Source organism: Myodes glareolus, chromosome 2, assembly GCF_982192425.1.
Source record: "Myodes glareolus chromosome 2, mMyoGla1.1, whole genome shotgun sequence".
NCBI classification, from domain to species: Eukaryota; Metazoa; Chordata; class Mammalia; order Rodentia; family Cricetidae; genus Myodes; species Myodes glareolus.
In genome coordinates this window covers 1,030,730-1,047,454 of record NC_142027.1, presented here as the reverse complement: position 1 = coordinate 1,047,454, position 16,725 = coordinate 1,030,730, and the positions used below count along the sequence as shown (strand labels likewise).

At 36.0% G+C, this 16,725-nt stretch overlaps 1 protein-coding gene and 1 pseudogene across 1 annotated transcript; one reads left to right on the top strand and one right to left on the bottom strand.

Annotated features, from left to right (window-relative positions):
- The first annotated feature begins 471 nt into the window (after positions 1-471).
- Positions 472-1,444, top strand: LOC148122848 (olfactory receptor 1165-like; annotated as a pseudogene).
- Positions 1,445-3,080: 1,636 nt separating this feature from the next.
- Positions 3,081-5,598, bottom strand: LOC148122847 (olfactory receptor 5D3-like). The gene is given in 2 exon segments (XM_087896688.1): positions 3,081-5,277; positions 5,279-5,598. Coding segments are annotated over 2 exon segments (1,011 nt in total). The 3' UTR covers positions 3,081-4,586.
- Positions 5,599-16,725: the final 11,127 nt, after the last annotated feature.

The window sequence follows — 16,725 nt, the reverse complement described above, 5'->3', positions numbered from 1 at the left end:
GAGGTAATGGGAGGGAATTGGGAGGAGAAAGTAGAAATTTTTATAAATAAATAAATTAATTAATTAAAAAATACCAACCATTATTTAAGAAGAGTTATTTGGGAATCTAAAGCCATTGCACACATCTGTATAGTAAGAGCCTTGTTTACAAGCTCTACTCCAGTAACAGAACTATCAGAGTTGGTGTCCTAAAACTTAGATGGTGAAGTGGGAATTATATCCAGTTTGGAGTGTTGACTATCCCTGAGTGATCACATTAAAATGTTTACACAGAGGTGTTCATGACTTCTTGGTGTATATTAAATGAGGTAATGTTTATTTCCAACTGATATAAGAAACCTATGTGTATAAAAAAAAATTGTGATTCAAAGTCACACTATGTTCTTTTCAAATACCAATTGGTGTATGCTATAGCATGAATTAAGGTATATTCTCTCTCCCTTCTTACTATAAACATCTTCCACTGTATTCTTCTGCCTGGAATGAATTTTCTGATTTTCTCCAATAGGATCCAAATGCATCACTCAAGAAACCAGAGTACTGGAGTCTTCTTTGTCTTCTTGGAATTCTCAGAGTATCCGAACTTACAAGTGCCTTTGTTCCTGGTGTTTCTGATCATATACACTACCACTGTTTTGGAAAATCTGGGTATGATTTTGGTCATCAGGATCAATGCCAAACTCCACACTCCCATGTACTTTTTCCTCAGTCATTTATCCTTCATTGATCTTTGCTACACCACAGTGATTGTACCCAAACTCTTAGACCTTTTGATAACGACAGACAGATCTATGTCCATCAAAGAATGCATAGTCCAGTTTTACTTTGGCTGTGCTTGTGTGGTTGCCCAAACCTTCATGTTAGCAGTGATGGCTTATGACTGCTTTGTCTGCTCTATACCGTGGCTATGTCTCGCAGGCCCTGTACTTTCCTTGTAAGCATAACTTACCTCTGGGGTGGGCTCTGTGCCCTCACACTCACATATTTTCTTCTGGCACTATCTTACTGTAGATCTACCATCATTAACCACTTTTGTTTTGAGTACTCTGCCATCCTCTCAACCGCCTGTTCTGATTCTTCCTTCAACCAGTTGGCATGCTTATTAGTTTGTATGTTCAATGAGATTTGTAGTCTCCTGATCATCATTGTCTCCTATAATGTTATCTTTGTCACTGTCCTCAAGATTCCTACTAAAGGAGCACTCCAAAAACCCTTGTCTACCTGTGCGCCCCATCTGACTGCTATCTCCCTCTGCCACGGAATCATTCTCCTTCTTCACTGTGTGCTCAAGTCCAAGAGCTCACTGCTTCTTGTTAAGATAGTCACTGTGTTTTATAGCATGGCCATCTCTATGCTTAATCCTCTTATTTACAGTCTAAGAAATAAGGATGTAAAGGAGACTGTGAAGAAGTTAATCCATGTAAAAATCCTTTCTCCCTCATAGCCACACACATGTACACACACACACACCTAAAGAATTTTTTATTAATATTTTTATTCATTGATTTCATATTATTCATGTAATGAAACAAAAAAATTCTGAGAAACTGGGGATAATGTGTGTGTTTAGCAGTTACATTATTCACTACAAATGGCTTTATAGAGAATGTAAATTATGTTTTTTAATCTTAGAATGGAGAGAGCTAAATCATGATTCTATAATGATATATAAATATAAATTTCATTATATTTTGTATTTCTCTTTTTTAATTCTTTCTTTTTCTTTCTCTTTCTTAAGTCACACCTATTTCTTCCCTTTCTCTGCCCTCTATAATTCCCCCTTGTATGCATGTTAACATTTGTACAGGACCTTTATATTTATATATGAGTATATATGAATGATAATTCCCTTTGTTTGCTTTTCCAGCAAGCAATAAGAAGGCATATTATATTATGCACATTCTTTAAACTTTATTTGAGCACTTTTAGAATCAATTGTCTTGCCTTCCATCAGTAAGAAAGAAATACACTTTGGAAATTATAATGTTCATAGCATTTTAGCATTCACAGTTTCTGAATTTACAGGTTCTGAGATTACATAATTTGCTTTTGCATACACATCTGAAACTTATGCATATAAAATTTTAATGTACAGAACATACAAAGGGTAGATAAAATTTTAAAGATTTTGTTCAAAGCAGTATTTACATTATTATTTGAAACATCATTTACTTTTCTATGACCTTTAACTATCTGTTTATCTGAATTACAGCTGGATTCTTTCTTTGTTTTCTCTTGTCAGTCTTGCATGCTTCAGTCATTTAATCCTCGTATGTATCTTATTAAAGAAATTTACCTTTAATTATTATGTGTATGTTGGAGTGTGGGCTTATAAACCTGAGTGCAGTGCCCATGAAAGTCACAAACAGTCTTGGATCCTTTGGAACTGGAATTACAGTCATTTGTGGGTTGCCCTTTGTAGGAGTTGATACATGAGCTCAAATCCTCTGTAGTAACAGCGTGCGTTCTTGACCAGTGGACTGTCTTTCTGGACCCTGCTAGTATGTGCATCCATGTTGGCAGGAGTTGGACTATAGCTACTTGTGGCGATCTATAATCATGTTTTCTATAGTCTTCAGGAGGCTACTTCCTTGTCATTGTCTTTGTCACACTCTTGAGCTACTGCTGATTCTTTAACAGCAATGTGTTATTTGCTGACCTGATCCTTTCTCAGTACAAAGTTCACAAACTATTCTCTGTGAGCTTCTTGGCACTGGTGCAATATCCTACTCCGAATAAGACATCAGCCAGAAGATTGCTTTTTTTTCTCTCTAAATTTTTGAATAAAATACATAGCCTGAATTAATTTTCTCTCTTCCTTTATTTATATTTATATTCCTATAAATCAGCGTAATCATGATTTCAATGGTGGGATGATACACAGCTGTCTACATGTCTTTCATATGTCACTAAGATTTTCATGGTACCTGTCTTCTTTGTCTTATTTTTTTCTGTAAAATATCAAGGCTTTCAGAAGGTATCCTTTGTCTTTGTTTGATAGATCACCACCAGACTATGGCCTAAGCAACAACGATGTGAAGGAGATAGATAATAAATACCAACTGATATAGTAAAGCATATCATGTTAGACATTTTATTTGACTTAGAAAGTAACTGTGCTATTGTTCAATGTCAAATTGTCAAATCACAAATGTGAAGTAACCCACTGATAAGAAATTATTATCACATTATTTTACACTACAGAAATTAACAGGCCTAAAATCACAAATGTCTTAGAAGTAATCCCTGAAGTGAATATTCTGGCAAGAAGATTTGAGTATCAGCACACTCTTTCATCTCTATCCAGATCAACATTCCTTTCAACTTGTAAAATTATTTTGAGATATTCCGAAGTACATGTAATTTTAGTGCTGAGTTTTCAATCATCACTTCTTTCAGCACTTTGTGTAGCTGAGAGACAACCTTCACTGAAGTTTGCTAGATAAACTTCACTGACTCAGACTGTTAGTGATGGATATAAACGTTTATTTAGAAGGTGGTTTCATGCTAAGCATTAGAATTAAGTCTCCCCCCCTAGATTCAGTTTCATACCCTGCCATAGGCTTTGTAACAGATTTACATTACAAAGTATGGATTCCTTCCTATACCCTCTAGTGGGTCGCAAATCTATTTCCAGAATGGGTGGTTACCACAACACTATCACTTTTTTGTAGTTTTGTTTTCTTCTACAAATGAGGAAAGCCAGTTACAGTGTCAAAATTATAATTTAATGTATAAATATCAGGCATGGTTTTTAAAAATTGTGACATACATTAAAAGTACATATAAGACAAATAGAGTTCATTTTTATTGTAATTTCATTCCCACTACATTATTTCTTGTTAAAAACATTACTTTAAATGTATATAACAATTGGCAGAGTTTTTTGTTAAATACATATCATATCTAATTTACAGACTACCAGATATTAAATAAAGGAGGTATACCGATAGTTAAACTCTATGACTGTTGATATAGTAATGTTTATTTCTAAGCACCTAGAAAGTTCTGATTGGATAAGTATTTTTTTAAAACTCACTATTAATAAAGGAAATTACAATATTTGTTTTAGAAATAAGAATCAACAATTAAAAATAAAAAAAACTTTAATTTACAATTTGTTGTAGAATATCATTGAACTACATTGAACTTTATGAAAATTTTGATACTCCAAAAGACATCAGTCTTGATTAGCAAGTGAGAGTTGCAAAGATACAGAAATTTACTTCAGGCAATTAAGCACCCTACTAATTACAAAATAATTTAATCAATTCCATGTATCTAAATTTTAGCTAGCCAATGACTGAAAAAAGGAGAAATTTGTTTCATAATGAATGTGTACTATCTTAAAAATTGTGCACATTGAATTTCAAGTATGAAATCTTCACTTAAATAAAAAACCTCATGGCTACTTTCTTTATTATTTATAGCTAAATACTCAACCTCAAGTTAAAAAAAATGGTTAACAAGATAACTTGGAGTTAAACTCGCTGTCTTCTTTATTTTTTAAGTATTAATTTTGTTTATCATTATAGAAAGTGTGAGACATTCTGTACAATATTCCTTTAAAATGAATGAATATGGCATTATATGATTTTACTGATTAACTTCCTGACTGTCTCTTTGACATCTTTATTCCTGAGACTGTAGATCATGGGATTTAACATGGGGATGAAGACTGCATAGAACACTGAGGCCACCTTGACCATGAGCCATGAGCTCTTTGTGTATGGTACACAGTAGAGAAAAAGAATTGTCCCATGGAAAACAATTATGGCAGTCAGATGAGAGGCACACGTAGAGAAGGCTTTTCTACGGCCCCCGGTGGAGGGCATCTTCATTACAGTGATGAAGATGAAAATATAGGATGTAAGAATGATGACCAAGCTGCTTATTTCATTAAATGTAGCAGAGACAGAAATAATCTCCTGGCTGATGTAAGGGTCAGAGTGGGATGCAGCCACAATAGCATCATGCTCACACACAAAGTTATTTAAAATATTAACTGCTTGAAAGGATAATCTCATCAAATAGTAAGTAAGCGTTGTGGAACATATTAGACCCCAAGAGTATGATGCGCCCACTAAAATGGAGCACAGTTTGGGGGACATGGAAACCGTGCAGCGAAGAGGATCACACACTGCAACAAACCGGTCGTAGGCCATCACTGCCAACGTGTAGGTTTCTGTCACCACACATGTACGTGCAAAGAACTGCAGGATACAGCCTGAGAAGGAGATGGTTCTGTCTTCTACAAACAAGTTTTCTAGCAGTTTGTGTCACAGCAGTGGAGTAACAGAAATCCACAAAGGTCAGGTGAGCAAGGAAAAAGTACATGGGGGTGTTGCGAAGCTGTGTGTTGACCCTGATGATGGCAATCATGCCCAGGTTTCCCAATACAGTGACGGAAAATGTGGTCAGGAAGAGGAGGAACAGGGGCACCTGGAGGTCCGGATATTCTGAGAAGCCCAAGAGGATGAAGGTCACTGAAGTAGTCTGGTTTTCTTGGTCCCTGAGATAAAACAGAAAAATTGAAAAACAGACACAATTAAGAAGACAGGGTGAAAAATGTTTGCAAAGAACTACAAATAATTTCATTTCTGTGTTTAAGTTTTTAAATTCAAAATATAAGTTGACATATCATAATGTATGCTTTCCTTTGCAGTATAATGTTGCTTACTCCATAATAAAATACAATTCACAAGATTAAAGATGGATCACTCAAACATAGGATAAAATTTCATCATAAATTGTAGAAAGTATTATTGGCTGTTACGGCAGGCACACTGTAAACTCATGGTGTATCACGACATATTTTAGTTATACAAAGGAGCAGCTACAGTGAAAACTTGGATCTTTTAATTTCTTAATTATTCAAAATAACTACAGCTACAGAAAAAATGAAAAGGAGTTACTCCTATATGTGCTATGCTCTTCCAAAATGTCTTAACTGCTCCTTCCTATGATTTTACTTACATTTTTCTTAGAACTACATTATAAGTATTTACTGACTACTCAGCATCAAATTAACACTGTTGCACATAAGATAAAAATGGCATGTCTGTGTGCAAAAATTAAAGCCTTATAGTATTCACTGTATTGTGATTTTATTGTTTAAAATAATATTAGACTTGTGCCCTCTATATAAAAACTATCATTGACGTATATATGTAGTTTTTCTTCAAATACTACTTTAGGTTTGGTTAATTCAATGCACAACACTTATTATATCATGAATACCTTTACAAATTTCACACAAACTTTATTGAGTCCAATTCTATAACTAGACCTTTTAAAACTTTACACAAACCTCCATTCTTTCTCTGATCCTAATATAAAAAAATGTGAGCAACTTAGGGTTGAAGGAGAAATCTTTCCCATCAGTAACAAATGTGATTTCAACAACTTCTGATACATCTTTTCAACATGTGTAACTTTTCAGTCCATTTCTCATATTTGGTGCTTATTTTAATGCACTTGATACTAAATTTCTAAATCAACCATTTTACTCTAGGAAGTGTCATCTATATTCAGTTGTTTGATGGCTCTGTGTGCTGTACACACTATAAATACGTTCCTGTAAAGAGCAAGTCCTTCCTTTCTTTCTCTGAGATCCAACTTAGACTTCTCATTAAATTTCTTCTATGCATGGAATATCATATTGAATATTTTAGAAACTAAAGAATTATCAAATGTAATTTGTATCCTCAATTTTTCTTTTGAGAATTAATATAAAGTGATATATGTATACATACATATATACATATACATATATAATTACAAATAAGTATTTCATGAACATCTTATAATTGATTAAAGTTAAAATGTTTGTATATCTAAAGAAAATACATTTAAATATACGAACAAATAAAATTATTTGGAAATATTTGTAACACAAGAACCATACAATGGGAAACAACACCATAAATTCATCTAGTTAGTTGGACTATATGATGATCATAGATGGTAGATTTACGCATAGATTTTAAAGCCTGAGAAGACTAGGACCTTATATCACTTTCCTTTTAAAATAAAATAAAGTGAGAGTTGAGCAAACTCACCACAATGCAGAAAAGTTTGATGCATTCATTTACTTAAGACTCTTAACAAAAATTAAAAGGCTCCAGAGCCGTCTCTGCTAAGAATTCAATTTATTTTTTTAATTAATTAATTGTATGAAGCATAATAAAAACATGAAAAAATGTCTTTGTGAAAACTGAGAGAAAGGAAATGGAAAAAGCAGAAATTCAGCACCAAACTGTAACCTACATGTATGTCAGAAATACTTTGGGAATGTGAACCCTAGAGAATGAGACTGAAGAATTTCCATGGAGGCACAAATCAAACAATTAGATGAACTGAAACCACATGTGATATTTTTCTTGTAATTTTCTCTAATATTAGCAACATTTTCATAGCTAATTTTAATGATTCATATACCTTATTAAAATTTTATGAGATGGTAAAATTTTTAAACTTAAATACTTACAAGTAACATTAAAACACATTTAAATTAATACATAAATGGAGGACTAGCTGTTATGTTATTAGAAGGCATCATTCAAGTTTCCAAAAGAGGGGAGAAACCAACAGTTCTGTCTAGCAGTGACTCCTTGATCTACAACAATACCAGCATTGCATGATACCCATAGGGGTACAGTAATAGCATACATACATTGTGGTAACCAACAGCTTTCCGATTATACTTAAGATCCAAGCATCAAGAGGGAAGCCATGCCAAGTTGGAAACCTAGATAACTTCTCAATTCTAGTAGAGTCATGGATTTTGAAGTAGAACCTACCACTACTATTTCACTAAATCAGCATAATCGCTAACAACATTCTAAATATTTGTACTTATACAAACAGATACATATAGTCTTTATCCTTCATCAAGAGGGCTCTTTGCCACAATCAGAGACCATTACAGAAAATCACAACTAATCAATATGCAGAGTTATGGAGCCCAGTCTTAATGTACATATCTATGAAACAACTCTTACAACTAAAGCTCAGGGAATATTACAAAAGAGAGCCCAAAACACGAAGAACAAATTTGGGTGTAGTTGAAAGAAGACAATTTACATTCCAATAAAAAGTGAATTTAATTCGATATGTGTGGCAAGAGAAGAAAGTTTATGCAAATTACCCAAGACTTAATTTTAATAAAAGGAGATAGCTGGTTTAGGTTTTTAGGGGCTTGGAAAGAAAGAGGAAGTTAAATACCTTAGCAGCAAGTATGTACTCAGAGGAAAGGAGAAAAGGCAGCAGAGGGCAGCAGGGAAGCCATTAATTATGGCTTGCACTCTGCATTTGTTAAGGAAATGATAAGGAGAGAGAGAGGGTGGCATGGAAATTCCTCATGACAGAAAAGGAAATGGAAACCACATACACACTTGTTGCAACATATACATGCACATGTGTAAAAATGCACACACATGTACAACACACACACATTCAAATACATTCTCATAAACAGTATAGAATTTTAAATGCTACACAATGACTGTTTCAGGAGTATGATTTTGATTTGCAGGCTTCATCTTTGTATCTTTCCTCTTTTTTTTTTTTTTTTAAAATGAGTTTGTATCTTCCAAGCTCTTATAGGAAAAGGAAAAAAGTGTTCAGAGGATTTTGAAAATATTAATAGAATAGATTTTTTTCCCCCAGAGAAATGTGATGTTAGATTTCAATTCTCCTCATGAAGAGCTAAACATTTCAAAAAGTGGTATTCAGCAGTCTTGTTAACGTGCTGGCTACACAGTGAATCTACAGCTGCTCTCTCCCAAGCATAGACATGGATGCCTCATTAATTGGGGGTGGGGGAGACGGAGTTGTGCCTTGAGGCAGAGGCAAAGAAACCTCCAGAAGGACAGGTGATATGTATCACTGCTTGAGTAGCTGTGGGCCTGTGAGAGCATCACCTGAACACTCAGACCTAATGAATCTAGCTCTTGAATGGGCTCGTGTAGATCATGTTTTGAAATCCTCTTGTTGACTCTATTGCTTTTGAAGTGTGATAACACAGAGTTAAGAAATGCATGGACAATGTTACTAAAATAAGTTGAGGTCATAGGGAAAGTAGAGGGTTTTTATTGTTTTCCTACATCAGGAGCTGTGGGAGCTCTTTCCGCTCCTTCAGCCAATCGCCGCTGAGTTACCAGCATATTGGGGCGTGGTCTCTCTCTCTTTAAAAAAGCTGAGGCTGTCTTCCACTCCCTCTTTGGCATCTGGCTCCACTTCCGGCTCCTCAACTCCTTTCCTGTTCACACTGAGGGGCTGTTGTCTGGGACAGTAATCTGTAAGTTTTTTCCCCTTTGAATAAATAACCATTCTATTAATCATAATTCCAAACTGATTTGGGATTGTCTGTGACTTACGCCTTCAATCAGGGGCTCATGTTTCAACAGCTATTAACTGTGTTTTCTCCCATGGTTATCTATGACCAATGGGCCTGGGCATTTTCATCACGGAGCTGTTTTGCTCCTCCCACTCTCCAGTCTAGAGCAGGTTATCTCAGCATCACACTGCAGGCAGGCGGTGCCAGAAAATTGGTCATGGGAGGCCATCCTGTTTGCAGTAGGGCTTTAGCAGCCTCACAGGCCTCTACCCAATAGATGCAATTAGTCTTCTCTCATTAGCAACAACCAAATATTATGTAGGCACAGTCAAATGTCCCGAGGAGGCAAAATCATCCCAGTTGAAAACCACCAGTTGATAAAAAGAATCAAAACCTAACAAGGCATATTTATTAAGTAATAGTATATTTCCTTGATTTATTAATGCAAACTTAAATACCTGACAACCAGAACACGAGAAGGTAGGGTTCCTTGACGGTAATCTGTAAGTTTTTTCCCCTTTGAATAAATAACCATTCTATTAATCATAATTCCAAACTGGTGTGGGATTGTCTGTGACTTATGCCTTCATCTGGCGCCCCACATTTGGTTGTAGAAACCCCCTCCATTCAACTGCTTGCTGCCAGCTCGGCTAGTCACAAGCCCTCCCTCAACTGCGTCCTGTGCCCTGTGTTTGGAGCCAGCAGTTCAATTAAACCCCACGCCTTCCAAGCTCCACAGGCTTGGGACAGTCTCTGTCTGCCTGATTTGCTCTTTTCTGAGTTGTTTTTAAATTTCCCTTGTAAGTGCAGCACTTTAGTGGCGTGAATCAGAACGACTCGGTCACGTGGAGGCATACGCGGCTTCCAGGTTGCTCTTTTCTACCCCTGGATTCTGGGTTTCTGGTTCCGTGTATGGAATTGATTTAATTAAATTTTCTTTCTTGAACAACTTATATTTCCTAGTTTTTAACAAATACTAAGGCGGACACTGAAACAGGACCCTGTTTCCGTCACCTTTGCAGTGGTTGTAGTCACAACTTGGAAACAGCGCCGCCTACTAGACAAGAGGTAATATGGCAGTTTTTGTTTCCAACACCAATTTTACTGTTTTCTTTATTAATGCAATGGATTATGTCATGCAAGGTTTATATGACTATGGGGATACATTAATTTACTTGTTACTAGGTTTCAGTTTTCTTTTCAATATTTTAACATTAAGGAAGATGCAATATTTACGGACTAAAAATGAACAACTAGTTGAAAGGATTAAAATTATTGAAAATCAGGGGTTATCTGAACAAGTGGATACTATGATAGACAAAATTGACTCCATATCCAAGGGTACTACGAAGTTACCTGAAAGGGTTCAGGCTGTTGAATTTGACTTTCAGATGTTACCACAAAGTTTTGATAAGGTAAGAGATAGAATGCACCTCCAGAATGAGAACCAAAAAACTGATACCTTAGTGAAATTCCTAGAAACACGGGAGGTCAGGAGATTCAGGATTTAAGGGAGACAATGATAAAAAGATTAGAAATGATTGAAGAAATTATTGGAGCTGGTGAACAGAGTAAGAAGGCACAAGGACAGGATACAACGCCACCACCAGCTGTTAGAACTGGCTTACCCAGCGTTCTAACAACATACCCTGTAATTTATTCTGACAAAGGGTCAACTTCTAAAGGCTCAAAGGGAGTTAGAGGCTAGATGGACACCAATAGCAATGAATGATTTAAAAGAAATTAAGTAAGCTGTCATTAATTATGGCTTGCACTCTGCATTTGTTAAGGAAATGATAAGGACTTGGGCTTCTAATGTCAGAGCTACCCCCCATGATTTCTCTCAGCTAGTGTCTGCAGTTTTAGATGATGGACCTTCCTTGATGTTTGGAATTTATTTCAGAGAAGAATCCAAACTTATGGAACAACAAGGAAGAGCAAAAGGTGTGGAGGTTTCCCAAGATCAAATTCTTGGTGTAGGAGCATATGCTGAACCACAGGTCCAAGCTCTTTATGACAAAGAAGTGTTGTCTTTATGTCACAAAGCAGCCTTGAATGCTTTGAATAGAATACAAGATCCAGCAAAAAGGGTCGAATCATATACCAGGGTTAGGCAGGGACAGAGACAACCCTTTACTGACTTTGTGCAAAGATTAATTAAGGGTCTGGACGTAGGGGTAACAGACCCAGAAGCTAGATGAATACTTCTTGAATTTCTAGCTTTTGAAAATGCAAATACTGAATGTAAAAAGATAATTGGGCCTTTAAGATCTAGATCAGCACCAATGGAAGAATGGATACAGCATACAATGAATGTTGAGACGTTTAGCTATAACGATGAATCCTGGGTAGGAGAAGCGATTTCCAAAGCTATGAGGAGACTTCAAACTGCCAGGTGTTTTAATTGTGGTAAATTAGGACATCTGAAAAGGGATTGCAGGCAAAGAAATTCTAGGAATAATATCTCTTCTGGGAATGACAAAAGTAATAGTCCCAGAAAATTGACAGTTGAAACAGAAAAGGAACTGACAATGATTGAGGAAAAATTACAAGAGGCACATGTGGATAGGGTGAACCCAAATCTTAGTTCCATCCTAGTCATACTGCCTTCCAGAATTTCTCCTACAGGGATTTTAATGCAGAGGGAAGATATTATTTTGCAGTGGATATTTATACCTCATAAACCAAGTAAAAAATTAAAAACTTATGTAGAAAAGGTCTCTGAATTAATTATAAAAGGTAAACTGAGACTTTATCAACTAGCAGGTATAGACCCAGCAGAAATTATAGTGCCTTTTACTACTGAGGAAATAAGAAAGTTATGGGAAGATAATGAACCATGGCAAAGAGCTTGTGCTAATTTTTTGGGAGAAATTAACAGTAACTATCCCAAAAGTGATAGACTTAACCTCATAAAGAGAACTTCTTATATTCTTCCTAGAATTGTACGTGATGCTCCAATAACTGCAGCCCGGACATTTTATACCGATGCAAATAAATCAGGGAAAGCAGGTTATAAATCGGAAGAATTGAGTAAGGTGGAACAAAGCCCTTATAATTCTGTCCAGAAGGCAGAATTATATGCCATTCTTGTGGTGCTAAGGGATTTTATAGAACCTCTTAATATAGTTACAGATTCACAATATACAGAAAGAGTTATCTTGCATATTGAAACCGCTGAATTCATACCAGATGACACAGAGTTGACTTCATTGTTTATCCAGGTACAGGACATAATTAGGAATAGGCTTTGTCCAATGTACATAACACACATCCGGTCCCATACCGGTCTGCCTGGCCCTCTAGCACAAGGTAACGCTGAAATTGACCAATTATTGATTGGAAGCGTGTTGCAGGCCTCAGAATTTCATAAAAAAATCATGTCAATAGTAAAGGCTTAAAGAAAGAGTTTTCCATTACATGGCAACAAGCTAAGGACATTGTAAGGAGATGTCCTACTTGTTCTTTCTATAATCAAACACCATTGCCTGCAGGGAGTAACCCAAAGGGTACTCAAAGGAATGAAATTTGGCAGATGGATGTGTTCTGCTTTATGGAATTTGGTAAATTAAAATATGTACACCACACCATAGACACGTATTCAGGTATTCAATGGGCAACTGCCCTGAGCTCAGAAAAGGCTGATTTGGTAATCACACATTTATTGGAAGTTATGGCCATCATGGGTATACCTGCACAAATAAAGACAGACAATGGTCCAGCATGTGTATCTAAGAAAATGAAACGTTTCTTTGTTTATTATAATATAAAACATGTTACAGGTATACCAAATAATCCTACAGGTCAGGCAGTTATAGAAAGATCAAATAGTACTATAAAGGATACGCTAAACAAACAGAAAGGGATGAAGGATACCCCCAGAAATAGATTGCATAATGCTTTATTAACCTTGAATTTTCTTAATGCTAATGAGAAAGGAACAACAGCATCAGAGAGTCATTGGATAATGGAAAAAACTTCTGAACTAAACCAACCTGTTTATTTCAAAGATGTGCTGACCTCTCAATGGAAGCCAGGAGATGTGCTACGTTGGGGAAGGTGTTTTGCTCTTGTTTCCACAGGAGAAGAAATATTGTGAATACTATCAAAATTAATAAAAGTTCGATTTGAAAAGGAGAAACCTCTTGGAAAGGAGAAATGACAGTTAATCTACAATGATGATATTCATACAGGTGGTAAGAAAAACATATAGAATGGGGGCAGGGTTCTGTTCTTGTCTCCACAGGAAAACACTCATCTTTGAAAAATTCAAGGGACCCTGGATATTTGAATACTGACAGATGGACAATAACGGCCCAATAGGGATTATCAAGAAAACTGAATAGGTTCTGTAAGTAAAATATACCAAATCATATTTCTAAATTAATAGAGCTGATTTTAGAGTTGGACTCTGGCTCAGTTCCTCTCTAATTCCAAGCCTGTTGTTAAAAGAAAAACCCAGAGTTTCTGGAGTTTCTGTCTCATGTCAAGACATGATATGGGACAGAAAGAAATATGAGTTTAGAAAACATCTTTACTTTTCTTCATATCTATCATATCTTTCATTAAATATATCTATCATGTCTTTCATTCAATATATGTATATCTGTATATGTCTATATGATTAATGTTTAAGTTTTCCACAATGAACAATGAGTTTTTCCTGCAGTGACATTTGAAGTTTCCAGGAAGAAGATGAGGCCCCATAACAACAACTCCACCTGGTTGATATGATGTCATGATACTGATAGCGCTACTACAAGACCTGTTTTGGGTACCAGCTGAACAAGACAGTTCCAACGTGGTTAGCTGAAATGGTGCACATCTTGTACAACATTCTGGCAAGACCTCCACAAAATACTCAGAGACTATTTGCAATTTTAAAAGACATTGATCTTGAAATTTAACCATCATTTTACTTCCACAGGATCCCCCAGAAAGAACGTCACTCCCATGACAGCTGGAAGTAATTCTAGAGAACGACGTCCCCTCTCCCAGTAAAGTTTGTCCTTGGGTTTAGGGACATCATTTAGGGGTTGGTTATAATTAGTATAGGGTTGAGGGTTGGGGGAGGAATTTTATAAGCACAGGAATCTTAAAAAAAAGAGGGATAATTAGATTATGGGATAAAAGATTTGTACTTGTGAGTTATTGTTTTTAGACAAATATATTGGTATTGATTCTTATATATTGAAACAAAGTTAAATTATGTTGACTATTGTATGCATGCATGCTTCTACCTCTGTTTAAAACATTTTTATGTATTGATATATGTATATTTACCATATTGCATTGTACACTTCTACCTCTTATTAAGATACTTATATATTGTTTGTGTATTGATGTATATATTTACTATATTGCAATGTATACTTGCACATTGTTTATATTTGGAGGTCATATTGTCCTCATTTATTGTACAGTTGTTTATTGTCTCAGTCTTTAAGTTAGATAGGTGTTGAGAATTATATAGATCAATAGTCATCTAAGTTTGTCACTTATAATTAGATTAATCAGGTTCTTTAGATACATAGAAATTATATTCAGTATAGATTGATAATCTTCAACCTCTTCAAAGAGCTGTAGAAAATGGCCTTTAATCTAATTCAGAGCTCTGTGGTAGGGAGACACAATCTCTTCTGGCAACACCGATCTATTCCCGAGAGAATGTTGAGCACCAAAGACACTCCACCTGGAGCCTTTCTTCTTGGCAGAACTGGCCTTTGGGTAAAGAAATGCTCACACCTCAACTACTGAGAGAGTTACAGAATATCCGTAAATGGATAAAACAAGACTGTCATATCCTGCCAAGACAGGGTAAGATAGTTATGAAGTTTCTTGCCTTTGAAAATGGTATGTCAGTTACGTCAGGCCTTAGCCAAAGTTGGTTGCTTCAACGCTGAAAACATGACTTTGAGTGTTTGCCCAGGTAGCCAGTTGTCTCTGTGATTTGTTACATGTTCTGGAAGTTGTTTGATTGCACTTCCTAATTACTCAGGTAACATTATTTCCCTTCTCAGATCTTTGATGGGATTGAAGATTATACAAATGTAGCTACTTTCCTTTCATGACTTGGCCAAGTTATTTGTTATGCAAGACTTAAGCTAGTTAGAATAGGATATTTGTATTTATTGTATATATTTTCGTAGATTTGTACTTATTGTATATAATTTCATAGTAGGCTTAGAACTCTCTTACTTAAACAAAAGGGGGAGATGCTGCGGGAGCTCTTTCCGCTCCTTCAGCCAATCGCCGCTGAGTTACCAGCCCATTGGGGTGTGGTCTCTTTCTCTTTAAAAAAGCTGAGGCTGTCTTCCAATCCCTCTTTGGCTTCCGGCTTCGATTCCGGCTCCTCGACTCCTTTCCTGTTTGCACGGAGGGGCTGTCTGGGACGGTAACCTGTAAGTTTTTTTGTTTTGAATAAATAACCATTCTATTAATCATAATTCCAAACTGGTTTGTGATTGTCTGTGACTTACGCCTTCAATCAGGGGCTCATGTTTCAACAGCTATTAACTGTTGAATGGGCCTGGGCATTTTCATCATGGAGCTGTTTTGCTCCTCCCACTCTCCTGTCTAGAGCAGGATGTCTCAGCATCACACTGCAGGCAGGCGGTGCCAGAAAATTGGTCATGGGAGGCCATCCTGTTTGCAGTAGGGCTTTAGCAGACTCGCAGGCCTTTACCCAATAGATGCAATTGGGTATCAAATATTATGTAGGCACAGTCAAATGTCCCCAGGAAGGAAAATCATCCCCTTTGAAAACCACCAGTTGATAAAAAGAATCAAAACCTAACAAGGCATATTTATTAAGTAATAGTATATTTCCTTGATTTATTAATGCAAACATAAATACCTGACAACCAGAACATGAGAAGGTAGGGTTCCTTGACTCCACAGTTCATCACACGGGCCTGGTCTCTAATATGTTGACCATCAGTGCTGGTCAGAGTTCTGGTGAAGGTTGTTTTTTGTTGTTTATTTGTTTTGTTTTTTGTTTTTGTTTGTTTTTTGGTTTCGTCATAAGGAAACATGGACAAACCATTTGTTATTTATATATTAAATATAATGTTGTATAGAAAGTGATCAACAATTTGGTGAAGAGTATTCAATAAAACATATTTTTCTAAAAAAGAGGAGCCAATAAATATTTAAAGTCATAATATTGTGAAATTTGTTGTGAGGTTGTGTCTCATAGTAATGCACACCCAGTCAGTCTTACTAGCAGAACTGCCTAAACATAAGCCTAAAAAAACTATAGTCATGGCAAAAAGGACACCGGAAAGATCAAGAGCCCCAATCTTTACAAAGAACTATAAGCAACTAAGGAGTTCTGAGAGTGGGGAGGACAATGCTCCCCAGGAAAGAACATAACTGATTATTTA